The following is a 17,679-nucleotide window of genomic DNA, read 5'->3' as shown; positions in this document are numbered from 1 at the left end:
GGCTCAGGTGGTAGAGCGGTAGCCTTGAGCTGAAGGGCTCAGGGACAGCACCCAGGCCCAGAGTTCCAGCCCCACAACCGACAAAAAAAAAAAAAAAAAAAAAAATGGAATAGAGTTCTGCAGTATTAATTCCAATTTGTTAAGTGTCTGTGTGAACTAATAGCTAATGTGTTATGAATACTACTTAGATTCAACTTCTATGTCACTAAATGCTATTTCTAATACATGATATGGAGAGGCAGAAGCAAAAATTTCCAATACCTTCTTATTAGTTGTAGTCGTCAGAGCTACTAATTTCAGGTTTGTAATGCCTTGCCTAAAAGAGAAAAGAAGCTACAAGTAAATCAAACAAACTTGCAACCAAATAAAAGCTAAGTGAAAGAGATATAATTCCTGTTTAAGTGTTAAGATAGATTCAAAAAATACCTTTTTTTATCTTTTGGTGGTACTAGGGTTTAAATTCAGGACCTAGCATTTGTTAGGTAGCTGCTGTATCTTAAACTATGCCGCAATCCATTTTTGCTTTAGTTATTTTTCAGATAATGTCTCACTTTTGCCTAAGGTCAGCTTTAGACTACAATCCTCCTACCTATGCCTCCTGAGTAGTTAGGATTACAGATGTGAATTGCCATACTCAACTTATTCTCTGAGATAGTCTCAAAACTGACCTCAGGGCTGGGAAGGTGGCTCAGTGGTAGAGCGCTTGCCTTGCAAGCCTGAGGCCCTGGGTTCGATTCCTCAGCACCATATAAGCAAAAAAAGAAAAAAGCCGGAAGTGGCGCTGTGGCTCAAGTGGTAGAGCGCTAGCCTTGAGCTGAAGAGCTGAGGGACAGCGCCCAGGCCCAGAGTTCAGGCCCCACAACCGGACCCAAAAAAAAAAAAAAAAAAAAAAAAAAAACTGACCTCAAACCACAATTCTTTTTTCACAGCTCAAAGAGTTGGGATTACAGGCATAAGAGCCACCAAATCTAGCCCAAGCCACTAGATTCTATTTGTCCATGTTCACAGCTAAAACTGATACTCTGTTTTAACACAATAGAGGATCATACTGCCTATTTGTTTCCAATGGAAACAAACAAACAATGAGTCTGTCCTAATTCTGTTAGACTGTTTTAGTGTACATAATAAATGATCCAAACAAAACAGACAAGAACACTGATGCTAAAAGAAGAGGAAATTATTTTGGGCCAAAGTTATAACCTACCAGGCAACTGAGGAAGGAGAATCTGCTTCAGTGGTAAGAAGAAATTCCTCTACACCAATGGAGGGCCAGTTCCATATGAGTGTGAGAGTATAAACATCCCATAAACTCAGCACATTCTGCAAAAGAAACATCTCACCTATGTCTTAAAGATCATGAATTTATTATTATTATAATTTTTTGTCAGTTGGGGGACTTGAACTCTGGGCCTGGGTGTCCCTCAGCTCTTCAGCTCAAGGCTAGCACTCTACCATTTGAGCCACAGTGCCATTTCCCGCTTTTTCTGCTTATGTGATGCTGAGGAATCAAACCCAGGGCTTCCTGCATGCAAGGTAAGCACTCTACCACTGAGCCACCTTCCCAGCCCAAGATCATGAATTTGTATCTAATAACACAATGAAAGAGCATAGTACACAAAATGGTGACCCACTCAGCTAACATCCTTATCTCTAACATCCATCTCTGTAAGTGTTATAACATTTGTATATGTGTCCTAGTACTAGAGTTTTAACTCAGGGCCTAGGTGCTGTCCTATAGCTCTATTTTCCAAAGCTGATGCTCTATCACTACCACTTGAGATAAAAGTCTCGCAATGAGCTGGGAAAGTGGCTCAGTGGTAAAGTGCTTGCCTTGCATGCATGAGGCCCTGGGTTCAATTCCTCAGCACCACATAAGCAGAAAAAGAGCTGTGGCTCAAGGGGTAGAGCACTAGCCTTGAGCTGAAGAGCTGAGGGACAGTGCCCAGGCCCAGAGTTCAGGCCCCACAACCAAAAAAAAAAAAAAGTCTCACAAACTTTTCTGACTAGCCTGGCTTTGAACTGCAATCCTCAGATCTCAGTCTCCTGAGTAAGTAAAGATTACAGGTGTGAGCCACTAGTGCCCTGCAATATTTTTATTAATAAATATATGACCAGGGTGAGGATGTTTCTTAGTGGCAGAGTGCTTAAGTAGCATGTATGAAGCTCTAAGTTCCATCTCCGGCAACACACACACACGCACACGCACACACTTCAAAGAGAAACATTAATATACATCAGTGTCCAGCACACACACACACACACACACACACACACACACACACACACACACACACACACACACACACACACACACACACACACACACACACACATACACACACACACACACACACACACACACAAAATTCAAAGAGAAACATTAATATACATCAGTGTCCAGCACAAAAAGCAGGTTGTCAATCAGCTGGAACTTCTTTGCTCCTGTAACAGAAAATAAGAAGTCAAAGAATTTTATGATAGTATTATATACAATCATATTTAAATTGCAGACTAAAATATTTACAGAAAGACAAAACTATATTTTATTTAAAAGCTTCCATTTTCACCTATTCCTACCTCTTTCAAATTTTTTTCTTTTTTTTTTTTTTAAGGTGACCAGTAAAATGTAAAAACTCCCCAAAAGAGGAGTAATAATCATATTATGTCATGAAAGGTAAAATGTGGTCAATTTTCAAACAAATCTAGTTTGTTTCAAAGAGTGATACAATAAAATTAACCCACTACCAGATAATGGGTTCAAGCCCCAGCAAGGACATTGAATGAAATAAATAATCCATATGCTAGCCCAAGTTTATGAACATGCAAACTACAACCCCTATAATAATTACAAAAAAGTAGTTTTGTTGGCTTATTTTTACCGTTAATAATCTCTGTATCAATTAAGTTCTTAACCGTCATTTCTTTTTTGGTAGAATCTGGTTCCCATTTTGAAAGTGCACAATTACCAGTTCCCTAGAAAAATGAAAATGGTATGGCAATTACAAATTTGGATCTAAAACCTGAATCTTCCTTAGACTAAAATGTAGCTAGGTGCTGTTGGCTCACACCTGTAATCCTAGCTGAGGCTGAGATCTGAGGATCATGGTTCAAAGCCAGCCCGGGCAGGAAAGTCCATGAGACTCTTATCTACAATAAACCACTAGAAAACCAGAAGTACCGCTGTGACTCAAGTGGTAGAGTGCTTGCCTTGAGCTGAAAAGTGCAGGGACAGTGCCCAGGCCCAGAGTTCAAGCCCCACGACTGACAATTAAAAAAAAAAAAAAAACAACCTAAAATGTAAGCTGTATATATTACTAATGTCAAAATATGTTTCCATATTCAATCTCAAAACAGTACTTCTCCCTTAGTAGTAGGAATTGGACCCTGGGCTTTAGGCATGTACTCTTAACTACTGAGTATTATCACCAGCCCTTTTTTATTTTATTCTGAGACAGGGACTCCCTAACTCTGCCTGGGCTATCTTGAAACTCTTGCTCCTCATGCCTCAGCCTCCTGAGTAGCTGGTGTTACAGACATCTCCCATCCTGTCAGGCTTGAGCCAGCTATTATCTTCCAGTTGCTGTTTCTGCTCAGAATGGAAAGAATAGTAAACTATAAAGAATAGTAAACTATATGGATTCCTGGTCATCACATGAATACTTAATGAAGAGTAGGCATGTTCAGGAAACTCAGCCTAAAAACATGAACTTTCTTCCAGAAGCAATGTAAATTCATTTTTTTTTAAATGCTCTGGTAAAGCTAGGTTGCAGTGTCTTATGTCTACAATCCTAGCTAAGGTGGTTGAGATATGAGGGTTGTGGATGAAAGCCATTTCAGGCAGAAAAGTCTGTAAGACTCCATCTGCAATTATCCAGCAAAATGCTGGACTGGATGCATGGTTCAAGTAGTAGAGTGCCAATCATGAGTACTAAAATTGCCTTGAGATTTTAAGCCCCAGCACTGCCATAAATAAAGTAAAATAATTTTGTCAAAATAACCACAAATAAGCTGGCCACTGGTGGCTCACACCTGTAATTCACTACTCAGGAGGCTGAGATCTGAGGATCAAAGTGTGAAGTCAGTTCAGGCAGAAAAGGTTCCATGAGAGTCTTATTTCCAAGTAACCACTCAAAAACCAGAAGTGGCACTGTGGCTCAAGTAGTAGAGAGCACTAGCCTTGAGCACAGAGAGACTCAGGAAGCAACCAGGCCCTGAGTTCAAGCCCTCAACTCACAAAAAAATAAAATAAAATTTCATAGAGATAATTACCCCAATTATCACAGGAGTTTCACTTGTCAAATCACCAGCCACAAGATTGAGACAACCAAGACTGTGATAATTTTCAGTAGAAATAAAACTGGATTTGATCTGTCCTTGTAACTGTAAAAACAACCAGAATGTTTTACACAGATTTAAGTCCCACAAAAATCAGTTCAACTCAATTAGATATAATTGGGTTTTTAAACAGAGATGTTATTAAAATGGCATATGAACACCTATAATATCAGCTAGTAGAATAACTGTACACAGAAGCTACATTTTCTACTACTAAATTTAAAGTAAGTTTAAAGAGAACAAGATAGCTTTGGTTTCTTACCTTTTTGGCTGTTTCTAGGTCTACATTCTCAATTGCTGCATGAAAATAAAAGAAAGAAAACTAAATGAATTTAGGTTTATATAGACTAAAAAAAATAATACAAGTCACCCCCTTTGTGTTCAAATTGAATGAATGCGTGCTTGTTCAAAGAGGAGGTCAGAATTAGTGTTGGCTCTTCGGCTTGGCCCTTGACAGCCACACCTCACGGTGCCTCGCTGTATGTACATATGCCATGTTTCTTCCTACCAAGAGGGTCAAGCGCGAAGTCCTACTTATCAAGTATTCTCCATTTGTGGTTATAGAACAGCCCTTTCTCCTGTCTTCCTTCTAAATCCATCTTCAGAAAATTAATGCAGCTTAAATCTTTTTTTTGCCAGTAGTAGAGCCTCAACTCTGAGCCTGGGCGCTGTCCCTTAGCTCTTCAACTCAAGCAAGGCCCTCTACCACTTGAGCCACAGCACCACCTCCAGTTTTTTCTGCCTATGTGGTGCTGAGGAATCAAACTTAGGGCCTCATGCATGCAAGGCAAGCACTCTACCACTGAGCCACCTTCCCAGCCCCTGCATCTTTTTTTTTTTTTTTTTTTTTTTTAATTTTTTTATTGTAAAGATTCTATACAGAGGGTTACAGTTACATGAGTGGGGTAATGAGTACACTTCCTCTTGAACATTGTTACCCCCTCCATTGTTTTCTCCCTACCATCCCCTCCCTCCCTCCCTTCCCCAAGGTTCTTTTTTTTTTTTTTTTTTTTTTTTTGATTGTGATTAAGTGATTACTTAATTTCCGGTAATTCACAGTATTGTGGAATAATGATGCTCATTTAAAGTCACAGGTTCATTCTAACTTTCCTGGAGCAAATTGTCTATCACAGTCTGTAATATATAACGGTGTTCATATGTTATATACCATACACGTGATCAGCAGCATGGGGATATTTAGTAGTGGTTCAACCAGATGAGTGGGAGTTCTTTGTTTCTTAAGTCCTGTTAGTTTTGTCATATCACCTAACATTTTGGATTTATCATCCGCTTATCAGGGAGACCATGTACTGTTTGTCTCTTCGTTCTTGGCTTACCTCGCTCAACATGATTCCTTCTAGCTCCATCCATTTCCCTGCAAATGCCATTATTTTGTCATTTCTAATGGCTGCATAATATTCCATTGTGTATAGATACCACAATTTTTGGATCCATTCATCTGTGGTGGGGCATCTAGGTTGTTTCCATATCCTGGCTATTGTGAACAGTGCTGCAATAAACATGGAGGTGCACGTGTCCTTGTATATTGGTTCCTGTTGTTCAGGGTAGATGCCTAGAAGTGGTATGACTGGGTCGTAAGGGAGGTCAATCTTTAGCTTTCTAAGGACCCTCCAGACTGCTTTCCAAAGTGGTTGTATGAGTGTACATTCCCACCAGCAGTGTAATAGCGTTCCTCGTTCTCCACATCCCCTCCAGCATTTGTCGTTGGCTGATTTGTGGATGTGGGACATTCTGACTGGGGTAAGGTGGTATCTCAGGGTTGTCTTTATTTGCATTTCCTTCACCACCAGGGATGATGAACATTTCCTCATGTGTTTCTTTGCCATTTTTATTTCTTCATTTGAGAAGTCCCTCTTTAGTTCCCTTGCCCATTTAGTAATTGGTTTGTTAGGTTTGGGAGGGATTAGTTTCTTGAGTTCCCTGTATATACAGGATGTTAACCCCTTGTCTGATATATTGCTGGTAAATATTTTTTCCCAATTAGTTGGTTGTCTTTCTAGCTTGGTTGCGATAGCTTTATCTGTGCAGAAGCTTTTTATTTTAAGGTAGTCCCATTTGTCGAGTCTCTCTCCAATTTGTTGTGACCCTGGGACTCTGTTCAGGAAGTTCCTTCCTGTGCCTATTAGTTCAAGTGTCTCTCCTACTCTGTCCTGCAGTAGTTTCAGAGATTCAGGTTTAATGTTAAGGTCTTTAATCCATTTTGAGTTGATGTTGGTGCATGGTGATAGGCTGGGGTCCACTTTTAGTTTTCTGCATGTGGCTGCCCAGTTTTCCCAGCACCAGCGGTTGAAGAGACTGTGTTTCTTCCATTGTATGTCTTTGGCTCCTTTGTCGAATATCAGCTGGCTGTAGGCCTGTGGATTTATTTCTGGATCTTCTATTCTGTTCCATTGGTCTTCGGGTCTGTTTTTGTGCCAGTACCATGCTGTCTTTGTTATTATAGCTCTGTAGTAGAGTTTGAAGTTCGGCATGGATAGCCCTCCCATATTGTCTTTATCCCCTAGAATTGTTTTGGCTATTCTAGGTCTTTTGTTGTTCCATATGAATTTTTGGACTGTTTTCTGTATTTCAGAGATGTACGTCATTGGGATTTTAATAGGAATTGCGTTGAATTTGTATATTAGTTTTGGAAGTATTACCATCTTTACTATATTAAGTCGGCCTATCCAGGAGCATGGGAGGTCTTTCCATTTCCTAGTGTCTTCTGCAATTTCTTTCTTTAACTTTTTATAGTTCTCATTAAATAGTTCTTTTACATCTTTGGTTAGGTTAATTCCTAAATATTTTATTTTTCGGGAGGTTATTGTGAATGGGGTTGCTCCCTTTATTTCCCTCTCTTCCTGTACATTATCAGTGTATAGGAAGGCAACTGATTTTTGTGGGTTTATTTTGTATCCTGCTATTTTGCCAAAGTGATTTATGATTTCTAAGAGTTTGGGGATGGAGTTTTTGGGATCTTGGAGGTATAGTATCATGTCGTCTGCAAAAAGGGATAGTTTAACTTCTTCTTTTCCTATGCGGATCCCTTTAATGTCTTTTTCTTGCCTTATTGCCCTGGCTAAGGGTTCTAGGACTATATTGAAGAGGAGTGGAGACAGTGGGCATCCTTGCCTTGTTCCTGATTTTAGGAGAATTGGTTGTAGCTTTTCCCCATTAAGTATAATATTGGCTATTGGTCTGTCATAAATGGCTTTTATTGTTTTTAGAAATGTTCCTTCTTTTCCTATTTTCTCCAGAGCTTTTAGCATGAATGAATGTTGAATTTTGTCAAAGGCCTTTTCTGCATCTGTAGCGATAACAGCCCCTGCATCTTAAATCATGTCATATACCCTGGACCCATCATAGGTCTTGCATACATTTTGAAAAAGCTTGTTTCGAACTTCCAGTGGTTCATGACTGTAATGGTAATTACTCAGGTAATTCCTCATAGGAAAGTCCATGAGACTCTTATCTCCAGTTAACCACCAAAAAGCCAGAAGTAGAGCTTTGGCAAAAGTGGCAGAGCTAAGTGGAGCACCCAGGACCTAAATTCCTAGGATCCTCACACACATACACAAAAAAAGAATATTCAGGACCTAGTATAATTAAACCAAAAAATATTCATTGAATATTTCAAAATTTACCTAGAAAACGAATAATACTGTAAATTAATGAGAAAATACTAATACTTTTTTGTTGTTGTTGGTGGTGGTCGTGGGGCTTGAACTCTGGGCTTGGGGCTGTCCCTCAATCAGCTCAAGGTGAGCATGCTACCACTTGAGCTACAGTGCTACTTCCTGTTTTCTAGTAGTTTATTGGAGATAAGAGTCTCAAGGACTTTCCTGCCTGGGCTGGTTCCTGCCTGGGCTGGCTTGGAACTGTGATCCTCAGATCTCAGCCTTCTGAGTAGCTAGGATTACAGGCGTGAGCCACCAGCGCCCAGCTACAAATACTATTATAAATACTATTATTATATACTATTACTTACCTTGTTGGATTTTTTCAAGCTGAATATTTGTAATATAAAAAAATCCATTGTTTGTAAGAAGCAGCATGTAATAGGAACCTATTAAAATAAAATCAAAATCATTTTCTCCAAAAGGTGTATAGATATAAAGTGGAAACAAATTATCTGTAGCTTAAACATTTTTTCATTTTCATTTTTATGGCAGTACTAGGGTTTTAACACAGGGCTTTTCACTTGCTAGGCAAGTACTCTACCACTTGAGCCAAACCTCTAGCCCTTTTTGCTTTTACACTGTTTTCAGATAGGGCCTGGGCCACTCTTAGACCCTATCCTCCTACCTATGCCTCCCACTAACTAGAATTATAACATTTACCACCAGGACTATCTTGTTTGTTGGGATGGGATCTGGCCAACTTTTCACCCTGGCCAACTTCAAGCCATGCTTCTGATCTCTGTCTCCTGAGTAGTTAGAATTACATGTATGAGACAGTTTCTTTCTTTTTTCTTTTTTGTGTTTAATTGGTGTTTAATTGTAGATAAGAATTTCACAGACTTTCCTGCCTGGGCTGGCTTTGAATCATGATCCTCAGATCTCAGCCTTCTGAGTAGCTAGGATAAGTGTGAGCCACAGGTGCTCTGCCCAACTCTGGTTTTTGTTAAAACTCAAGAACTGCAGCCAAGTCTTGAGTTCAAGCCCCAGAACTGGCATATATAAAAAAAAATTTGACATCTGTAATCCTAGCTACTCGGGAAGCTGAGATCTGAGGATCACAGTTCAAAGCCAGCCCAGGCAGTAAACTCTGTGAAACTTATCTCAAACAAACCACCAGAAAACCAGAAGTGGCACTGTGACTCAAGTGGCAGAGCAGTAGCCCTGAGCTGAAGAGCTGAGGGACAGTGCCCAGACCCAGAGTTCAAGCCTCATGACAGACAGAAAAAAAAGTTTGAGGCCGGTCTGGGTTATATAGCAAGACATTGTCTCAAACTCTTTCTCTCTAAAGAAGTTTCTTCTGTTAACTGTATGATACCATGTGCTGGTGGCTCACTCCTGTAACACGAGGCTGAGACTGAGAATCTCACTTTGAAACTAGCCTAAGCAGACAAATCTGCTATATTTATTTTTTATTTATTTATTTTTTTTTTTTGCCAGTCCTGGGGCTTGAACTCAAGGGCCTGGGCACTGTCCCTGAGCTTCTTTTGTTCAAAGCTAGCACTCTACCACTTGCACCATAGCACCACTTCTGGCTTTTTCTGTTTATGTGATACTGAGGAATGGAACCCAGCCCAATCTGCTACATTTCTATCTCCAAATAGCCAGCAAAAAAAAAACAAAAAACAAAAAAAAACAAAAGCAGAAGTGTGGCTCAAGTGGTACAGTACTAGCTTTGAGTGAAAAGCCAAGTAAGAACATACGCCTCCTGAGTAGTTAAGGTAACAGGGATGAGTCTGGCATAAATATAAATTTTTGATTGTGTTTTCATCAGAAGCCATTCCAAAAATAGTTAAGAAGGGCACTGATGTTTCACGCCTGTAATACTAGCTACTCAGGAGGCTGAGATCTGAGGATCAAGGTCCAAAGCCAGGGGCTGGGAAGGTGGCTCAGTGGTAGAGTGCTTGCCTTGCATGCATGAGATCCTGGGTTCGATTCCTCAGCACCACATAAACAAAAAGAAAAAAGCCAGAAGTGGCGCTGTGGCTCAAGTGGTAGAGTGCTAGCCTTGAGCTGAAGAGCTGAGGGACAGCGCCCAGGCCCAGAGTTCAGGACACACGACTGGACCCCCCCCCCCCCAAAAAAAAAAAGGTTCAAAGCCAGCCCAGACAGGAAAATCCATGAGACTCTAATCTCTAATAAACCACCAGAAAATTGGAAGTGGCACTCTAGCTCAAGTGGTAGAGTGCTTGCCTTGAGCTGAAGAGCTCAGGGACAGCACCCAGGCCCAGAGTTCAAGCCCCACAAAAGATAAAAAAAAAATTTTTTTCCCCAAGAAATCTTACCTTCATTTGAGCCATCTTTCTCAATAACAAAATTCCAGTAGGTACACTGATTTTCATCCTTAGCTTTCTCAACAAATGCCTAATTGCAAATTAATTTCAAATGATAAGGTTAAACCCAGAAAAATATAACAAAGGGCTACTATTTTTAAACCCTAGTATTACTGAATATCATCACCAATAATTCTGTTTATAATTATTCTAAACACTTTAATTTGAGGATGGAAAAGTATACTAAAAAGCTTCAAAGCCTAATTTTTCAATTTTGCACTTCTAATGTTTCTGAGGTACATTTCTTTTTCTTTTTTTTAACTGTATTTTTTTTGTCTTTTCTTTTTTGGTACTGGGGATTGAACCCAGGACGTTGTACTTGTTAGGCAAGTGCTTTACCACTTAGCTACATCCCAGCTCTATTTCTTAAAGTTAATATAAAGTGATTCTCTTCACTTTAAACAAGTAATGGCTTGAGTTTGAGTTGTCTAAGAAATTATTTAGAAAAACAAAAACCATGCAGACTTACATTAGTGAATAATATTTGCTTTGATGTCACATGAATAAGATGTACGTTGCCACTTCTCTCCCCCACCCAGAGAAACTTTCCTTCTTGACACAGGCCAACTACGTCCACTACAGTATCTGAAAATTTCAAATAAAAATTAAGCTTCCTTGAAAAAATTTTTAATTTTTAAAAAAAGCAAATTTTGTTACAAAAAAGCCACGAATCAGGCTTAGTTCTAAATATTTCAGAAGAAAAGTCATCAAGAAAAAGAATACTACTTTTACTTGGTCCATAAATATTTTGAAGCATTTACCATATATTAAGTAAACATTGTTCTAAGGCCTATTGCTGATGTCTGAAGTTAACAATATTCCTGCCATCACAGATATCAAATCCTAAGTAATTAACATAATAAGCAAATTATTAGTCCTGTAAAAAGGTAGTAAATGTTCTAGAAAAAGAAGTTTGGGGCTAGTACTAGTGAATCATGCTTGTAATCCTAACACTCAGGAGGCTGAGATCTAAGGATTGTGGTTCTAAGCCAGTCTGGGCAGGAAACCTGTTAGACTTTATCTCTCAATTAATCAACAAAAAGCTGAAAGTGGAGCTATGGTTCAAGTGGTAGAGCTCTAGCCTTGAGTGATAAAGCTAATGGACAGCACCTATGCCCTGAGATCAAGCCCCAGAATGGGTACAAAGAAAGAAAGGGAGAGATAGAAAAAGAGAAAACAAGAAACAAAGAAGGGGGCTGGGAAGGTGGGTCAGTGGTAGAGCGCTTGCCTTGCATGCCTGAGGCCCTAGGTTCAATTCCTCAGCACCACATAAGCAAAAAGCCGGAAGTGGTGCTGTGGCTCAGGTGGTAGAGCACTAGCCTTGGACTGAAGAACTGAGGGACAGCGCCCAGGCCCAGAGTTCAGGCCCCACGACTGGACCCAAAAAAAAAAAAAAAAAAAGAAACAAAGAAGGAAGGAAGGAGAGAGGGAAGGAGAGAAAAAAAGAATAGAGATTGGAAAAATCATACATTTTGCAGTGTTAGAACATTAAGAAAGACTTAAAGGAGGTAACAAAATTAGCTAAATTCCAGTCAATGGGCACAGCCTAAATGAGCATCATCTGGTAAGAGCTTGACTGTGGGGCTGGGAAGGTGGCTCAGTAATGCCTGAAGCCCTGGGATCAATTCCTCAGCACCACATAAGTAGAAAAAGCCAGAAGTGGTGTTGTGGCTCAAGTGGTAGAGTGCTAGCCTTGAGCTGAAGAGCTGAGGGACAGCGCCCAGGCCCAAAGTTCAGGGCCCACGAGCAAAAAAAAAAAAAAAAAGCTTGACTGTATTTATCAACAGCAAGCTCAGGTAACTGACAGGGGAGAATAAGAGATACATAGTGTGTGGTTGCATTATGAATAGAAATTACTCTAAATCACTGGCAAAACAATAAATCTGTGGACTGATCAGGGGAGACTTCACATATAGGAGTTTCTTGCTTTTTTACTTGATTTTTAGTTGTCTAAGTTCTCATGTAAATACTCCCAATAGAAGTCTTTCTCAAATAATTTTTACTCAGGACAGAAATGACTTTCATGTAACTTCCAAATATTTTCACATAACTTCTGCACAAATACAGACTTGTCACTTAGGTTAGACTGTTTTTGTTTTTTTCTTGACAGTACTGAAGTTTGACTTCAGGGCATCATGCCTCCAGCCCTGCTTTTGGCTGTTTATTTTGGAGATGGAGTCTCAAGGACTGTTCTGCAGGGCTAGTTGAACTTCAAAACTCTGGATCTCAACTTCCTGCGTAGCTAGGATTACAGTTATGAGCCACTAGTGTCCAGTTTAGATCTGGGTATATGTGTGTGCTGGACCTGGGGCTTGAATTCAGGGCCTGGGTGCTGTCCCCTGAGCTTCTTTTGCTCAAACTAGCAATCTCACTTTAGCCACAACTCCACTTCTGGCTTTTTTAGTAGTTCATTGGAGATAAGAGTGTCAAGGGCTTTCTTGCTGGGGCTGGTTTTGAACCATGATCCTCAGATCTTAGCCTCCTGAGTAGCTAGGATTATAGGCATGAGCCACAGGCATCCAGCTCACTTTAGATCCTGTTGAGACAAGGTCATACTATGTAGCCCAGGTTAGCCTCAGACTTGCATGCAATTCTCCTGCCTTAATCTCCTAAATATGGGAATTTGAGCAGCAGGAATGGCTCAAGTGGAAAAGTACCTGCCTACCAAGCACAAGACAGTGAGTTCAAAACCCCAACATCACCAAAAAAGATAAAAAAAAACCCTACCAAGTACTAGAACTGAGTGTATACTATCACCTACAGTATTCTTAGGTTCATGTTCACATGTACCTAAAGGCCTTTAATTCTAAGAATTAATGCTTAAGTTTCTGAAAAGTTTTTTATAATAGTATTATCCTAAAAAAGCATTTAAATACCTGCCCATAATATTGAAAATATGTCTAAGATTCAAGTACTTGAACACAAATGGGCCCCGATGTATGCTAACACACAAACCATACAAGTTAGTTATTGTTTTAAATGTATGTTCCTCTGAAAAATACTGAGGGAAAAACTATCTCAGTATCTTTTGAGTCTAGTGCCCAACAAGAGAAAACTACTCAACATTTTCTTGAAATTCATTGAATTCTAATTCTTAGAAACAATTTGGGTTAAAACCAGCCAGAAATTGTAAGAAAGATATATTTAACTTTCAACGTGTTGCATTATATTAGACTTACCAAATATAAGATGCAATTGAAGTGATTTACAAATACTGTCCAGTAGTATCACTGATTGGTCAGCTACAATTATAAACCCATCATTTAAGCTGCATGCTTTTATCTTTGGATTTAATGAGGCCTACAAGACAGCAAACCATAATCAAAATTAATATATTTACACAAGTTTAATAACATTGATCAATAGTATTCTCATATACTCAAATATCCAACTTCCAAATGTCACCAGACAATACATTTTTTTTTCAATCTATCTAGTTAGTTAAACATCAAGGTTTTCTTTGTATGGTATATCTTAAAAATTCATCTGGTAGGGGCTGGGAAGATGGCTCAGTGGTAGAGTGCTAGGGGCTGGGAAGATGGCTCAGTGGTAGAGTGCTTGCCTCCCACGCATGAGGCCCTGGGTTTGACTCCTCAACACCACATAAACAGAAAAAGCAGAAGTGGCACTGTGGCTCAAGTGGTAGAGGGCTAGCCTTGAGCTGAAGAGCTGAGGAACAGCGCCCAGGCCCAGAGTTCAAGCCCCCAACTGACAAAAAAAAAAAAAAAAAAAAAAAAAAAAATCATCTGTGAGCCAGGGACCAGTAGCTCACACGTTGTAATACTAGCTACTTAGGAAGCTGAGATCTGAGGACAGAGGTTCAAAGCTAGCTCAGGAAGGAAAGTCTGTCAGACTCTTATCTCCAATTAACTACCAGGAAACGGGAAACGGTACTATGGCTCAAAGTGATAGAGAGCTAGCCCAGAGTGAAAAAGCTCAGAGACAGTACACAGGCCCTGACCAAAATGGGAGGTAGGTCTGGTTTCGGGTAGTAGAGTGCTAGCCAATGAGGAAAACCAAAAATCCTGGTCTCAGACAAAAAAAAAAAAAGAAAAAAAAATCATCCAGGCTAGGTGCAAGCACTTAGCTAATCAGTAGGCTAAGATCTGAGAATCCCAGTTTTAAGCCAGCTAGGCCAGGAAAGACCAGGAGACTCTTATCTCCAATTAAGCATGAAAAAAGCTGGAAGCGGTGTTTGGCTCAAGTGGTAGAGCACTATCCTATAGCAAAAATCAAAACAAAATAACAAAACAGCTAGGAGCCATCATGGAGTCATGGAGCACTTGCCTATAATGCTCAGTCTCTAGTACTCAAGGAAACAAATCTGCGGGAATCACAATGAATATATGTTCCCTTATAAATGAATAAATATATTGAATTAATGAATAAGTGAATGAAATATATTCATTCTTAAAACATTTATCTTGCTTCTAGGCCTAAAAGGCACAATTTCATATATCATATTGTAACATTCATGAGTGAACCAGTCAGTGTGAAAAACACTACCTTTTCAGAGGAGATTTTCACAAGCAAATCTACTTGGTACAAAGCAGTGTCTTTTCTTGAACCAACACTCAGATAGCCACTTCCGGTGTCATCACTTGTTAGTAGCTCAATATCATTCCACATGTTTCCAAGATTGTCTTTCTGAGTCAGGAAGTTCTGTCTTCCCTATAATAACATGTAAAAATACAGTCCACATTCTCTTGTACAAAACAGAATCTAGTTCCTTGGGAAATGAAAAGCCTTGCTCAAAACACAAAAACAAAACATATCAATACTTTGAAAGAGTCTGTGTATTATTTCTATGCTCACTAGATACTTTGGATCAATAAGATAAATGAAAATAGATCATGAATTTCACCAGAAAACATCACATTGGTTTATAAACACAAAACAACAAGTCTGAATTTACTCTGTATCTCAGAGCTTCTAATATTTCCTGTGCTCAAACTGCTTGAAATTATACCAAGTTTTTAATCAAATCTTTAATTAGTGTAGCAAAAAAGAACCTTATTTCTGAAGTCACACTTTTTGGGATAGCTCAAAGTAGATGTTTTAAAGTCCATTAAACATTGCACAGTATTTATTTTTGTCGGTCATGAGGCTTGAACTCTGGGCCTGGGCACTGTCCCTCAGCTTTTCAGCTCAAGGCTAGCGCTCTACCACTTGAGCTACAGCACCACTTCCAGTTTTCTGGTGGTTTACTGGAGGTAAGAATTTCACGGCTGGGGGGCTGGGAAGGTGGCTCAGTGGTAGAGTGCTTGACTTGTATGCATGAGGCCCTGGTTCAATTTATCAGCACCACATAAGCAAAAAAAGCCAGAAGTGGCTCTGTGGCTCAAATGGTAGAGCGCTAACCTTGAGCTAAGAGCTAAGGAACAGTGTCCAGGCTCAGAGTTCAGGCCCATGATTGAAAAAAAAAAAGAAAAGAATTTCACGGCCGGCGCCAGTGACTCAGGCCTGTAATTCTAGTTATTCAGAAGGCTGAGATCTGAGGATTGAGGTTCAAAGCCAGCCTGGGCAGGAAAGTCTGTGAAACTCTTATCTCCAATAAAACCACCAGAAAACCAGAAGTGGGGCTATAGCAAGTGGTAGAGCACTAGCCTTGAGCTGAAGAGCTGAGGGACAGTGCTCAGGCTCAGAGTTCAAGCCCCACAACGGGGGAAGGGGGGTGGGGAGGAAGGAGGGTGGGGAGGAGAGTTTCACGGACTTTCCTGCCGGGGCTGGCTTTAAACCACGATCCTCATATGGTGCTGAGGAATTGTTGTTGTTTTTGCCAGTCATGGTGCCTGAACTCTGGGCCTGGGCACTGTCCCTCAGCTCTTCAGCTCAAGGCTAGTATACTCTACCACTTGAGCCATAGCATCACTTCCAGCTTTTTCTGCTTATGTGGTGCTGAGGAATCGAACCCAGGGCCTCATGCATGCAAGGCAAGCACTCTACCACTGAGCCACCTTCCCAGCCCTTGCCCTATGAAGTTTATAATCTTGTGGAAAGCACATCAAAAAGTTACCATATTTCACATGTTCTTGTGTCTAGAAATTTTAATGTTTTATTCCTTTAATCTGCCCAATACATTTTAAAGTTTAGGAACACAGGACAGTTAAATAATTGACCAGTCACCTAAAGCACATAAAGAGCAAATAAGTGGACTTAAGTCTATGTCCACTTTTAATTGTTAGAGTGCCTCCCAACAATATAAAAGATGCACACAGCCGAGCGCCGGTGGCTCACGCCTGTAATCCTAGCTACTCAGGAGGCTGAGATCTGAAGATCGTGGTTCAAAGCTAGCCCCTGCAGGAAAGTTCGTCAGACTCTTATCTCCAATAAACCACTAGAAAACCGGAAGTGCCTTGAGCTGAAGAGCTGAGGGACAGCGCTCAGGCCCAGAATTCAAGCCCCAAGACCAACCAAATAATAATAATAATAATAAAAAGATGCACACATATCAAGAGGATGGAAAGTCTGTGAGAGTCTTATCTCCAATTACACACACACACACACACACACACACACACTCAACCAGAAGTGGAGCTGTTGCTCAAGTGGTGGAGCACCAGCCTTGAGCAAAAAAGGTCAGGCCCTGAGTTCAATACCAGTGATGGCATATACAAAATAAATAGATAAATACAATAGACTTAAAATGCACCAATGCTTCCTAACAGTGCTTAATGTCTTGAAGGAAGAGAGCTCAGATGAACCGGGAGAGTCGGTTTATGGTCCTGTTTGGGGAGGGAAGGGGGTACCCTCTGAGCGGAGGCCTGAATGACAAGAAGCCAACTATGCCCAGCTGAAGGGGGACAGTGAAGCTGACTGGGGAACAGGGCCTCGGAGCTGGGATGAGTCGGCGGCCTTCTAGAAGATTGGATCCTCTCCTCAGGGCAAGGCGAGGGCGGGGAGGGTATTTATTAAGCTAACCTGCGAGAGGGTCTCCGACATTTTGACAGCACCCACAACGAGTGGAAGAACGCATTAGCGAATCTAACATTACAACCGAGACCTTGCCAGGGACGCTTCCCTCTACCAATGCCCTCGGACGGACTGACAGAACCCATTCCATCCTCCTCCCGGCGAAACACCTCAAAAGGGGCTGGAGCTGGAGGATTTCCACTCCCCACTAGCAACCCCGAGCTCTCGGCGACTGCGCACCTGCCCCCCTCACCTGAGACTGAGGAAACTTACAAAGGAACGCGCCGGCCCCCAGCCTTCTCCTCCTAACTCACAACCGCCCCCCAAACTAGGTTCCACGCCGTGGGTTTGAATTGGCGGGAACACGCCAGGGCCAACCCCCCGCTACGGCGACTGGCAGAGGCCAAAATTAGTAAACACGC

General features: G+C 40.7%; 1 protein-coding gene across 3 annotated transcripts in view; it reads right to left on the bottom strand.

Annotated features, from left to right (window-relative positions):
- The window catches only part of Kntc1 (kinetochore associated 1), a 79,571-nt gene extending 61,918 nt beyond the window's left edge, over nucleotides 1-17,653 (bottom strand). For 2 of the 3 annotated variants that reach the window (XM_070024798.1, XM_070024796.1), the window contains exons 1-12: nucleotides 17,531-17,653; nucleotides 14,852-15,016; nucleotides 13,525-13,645; nucleotides 10,815-10,930; nucleotides 10,298-10,376; nucleotides 8,324-8,401; nucleotides 4,598-4,632; nucleotides 4,270-4,380; nucleotides 2,880-2,973; nucleotides 2,390-2,442; nucleotides 1,205-1,320; nucleotides 262-316 (exon numbers count right to left, since the gene is read on the bottom strand). In XM_070024798.1, coding sequence (XP_069880899.1) covers nucleotides 262-316; nucleotides 1,205-1,320; nucleotides 2,390-2,442; nucleotides 2,880-2,973; nucleotides 4,270-4,380; nucleotides 4,598-4,632; nucleotides 8,324-8,401; nucleotides 10,298-10,376; nucleotides 10,815-10,930; nucleotides 13,525-13,645; nucleotides 14,852-14,974 — 981 coding nt within the window. In that variant the 5' untranslated portion in view covers nucleotides 14,975-15,016; nucleotides 17,531-17,653. Of the gene's footprint in view, nucleotides 1-261; nucleotides 317-1,204; nucleotides 1,321-2,389; nucleotides 2,443-2,879; nucleotides 2,974-4,269; nucleotides 4,381-4,597; nucleotides 4,633-8,323; nucleotides 8,402-10,297; nucleotides 10,377-10,814; nucleotides 10,931-13,524; nucleotides 13,646-14,851; nucleotides 15,017-17,510 lie in introns of all 3 variants that reach the window. The other variant, XM_070024797.1, reaches the window with a different exon arrangement.
- Between the last annotated feature and the right edge of the window lie 26 nt (nucleotides 17,654-17,679).

The sequence above is a fragment of the Dipodomys merriami genome, unplaced genomic scaffold, assembly GCF_024711535.1.
Source record: "Dipodomys merriami isolate MVZ:Mamm:240054 unplaced genomic scaffold, mDipMer1.0.p SCAF_163, whole genome shotgun sequence".
Taxonomy (NCBI): Eukaryota; Metazoa; Chordata; class Mammalia; order Rodentia; family Heteromyidae; genus Dipodomys; species Dipodomys merriami.
Note: the sequence above shows the minus strand (reverse complement) of the source record. Positions and strands in the feature narration are given on the sequence as shown.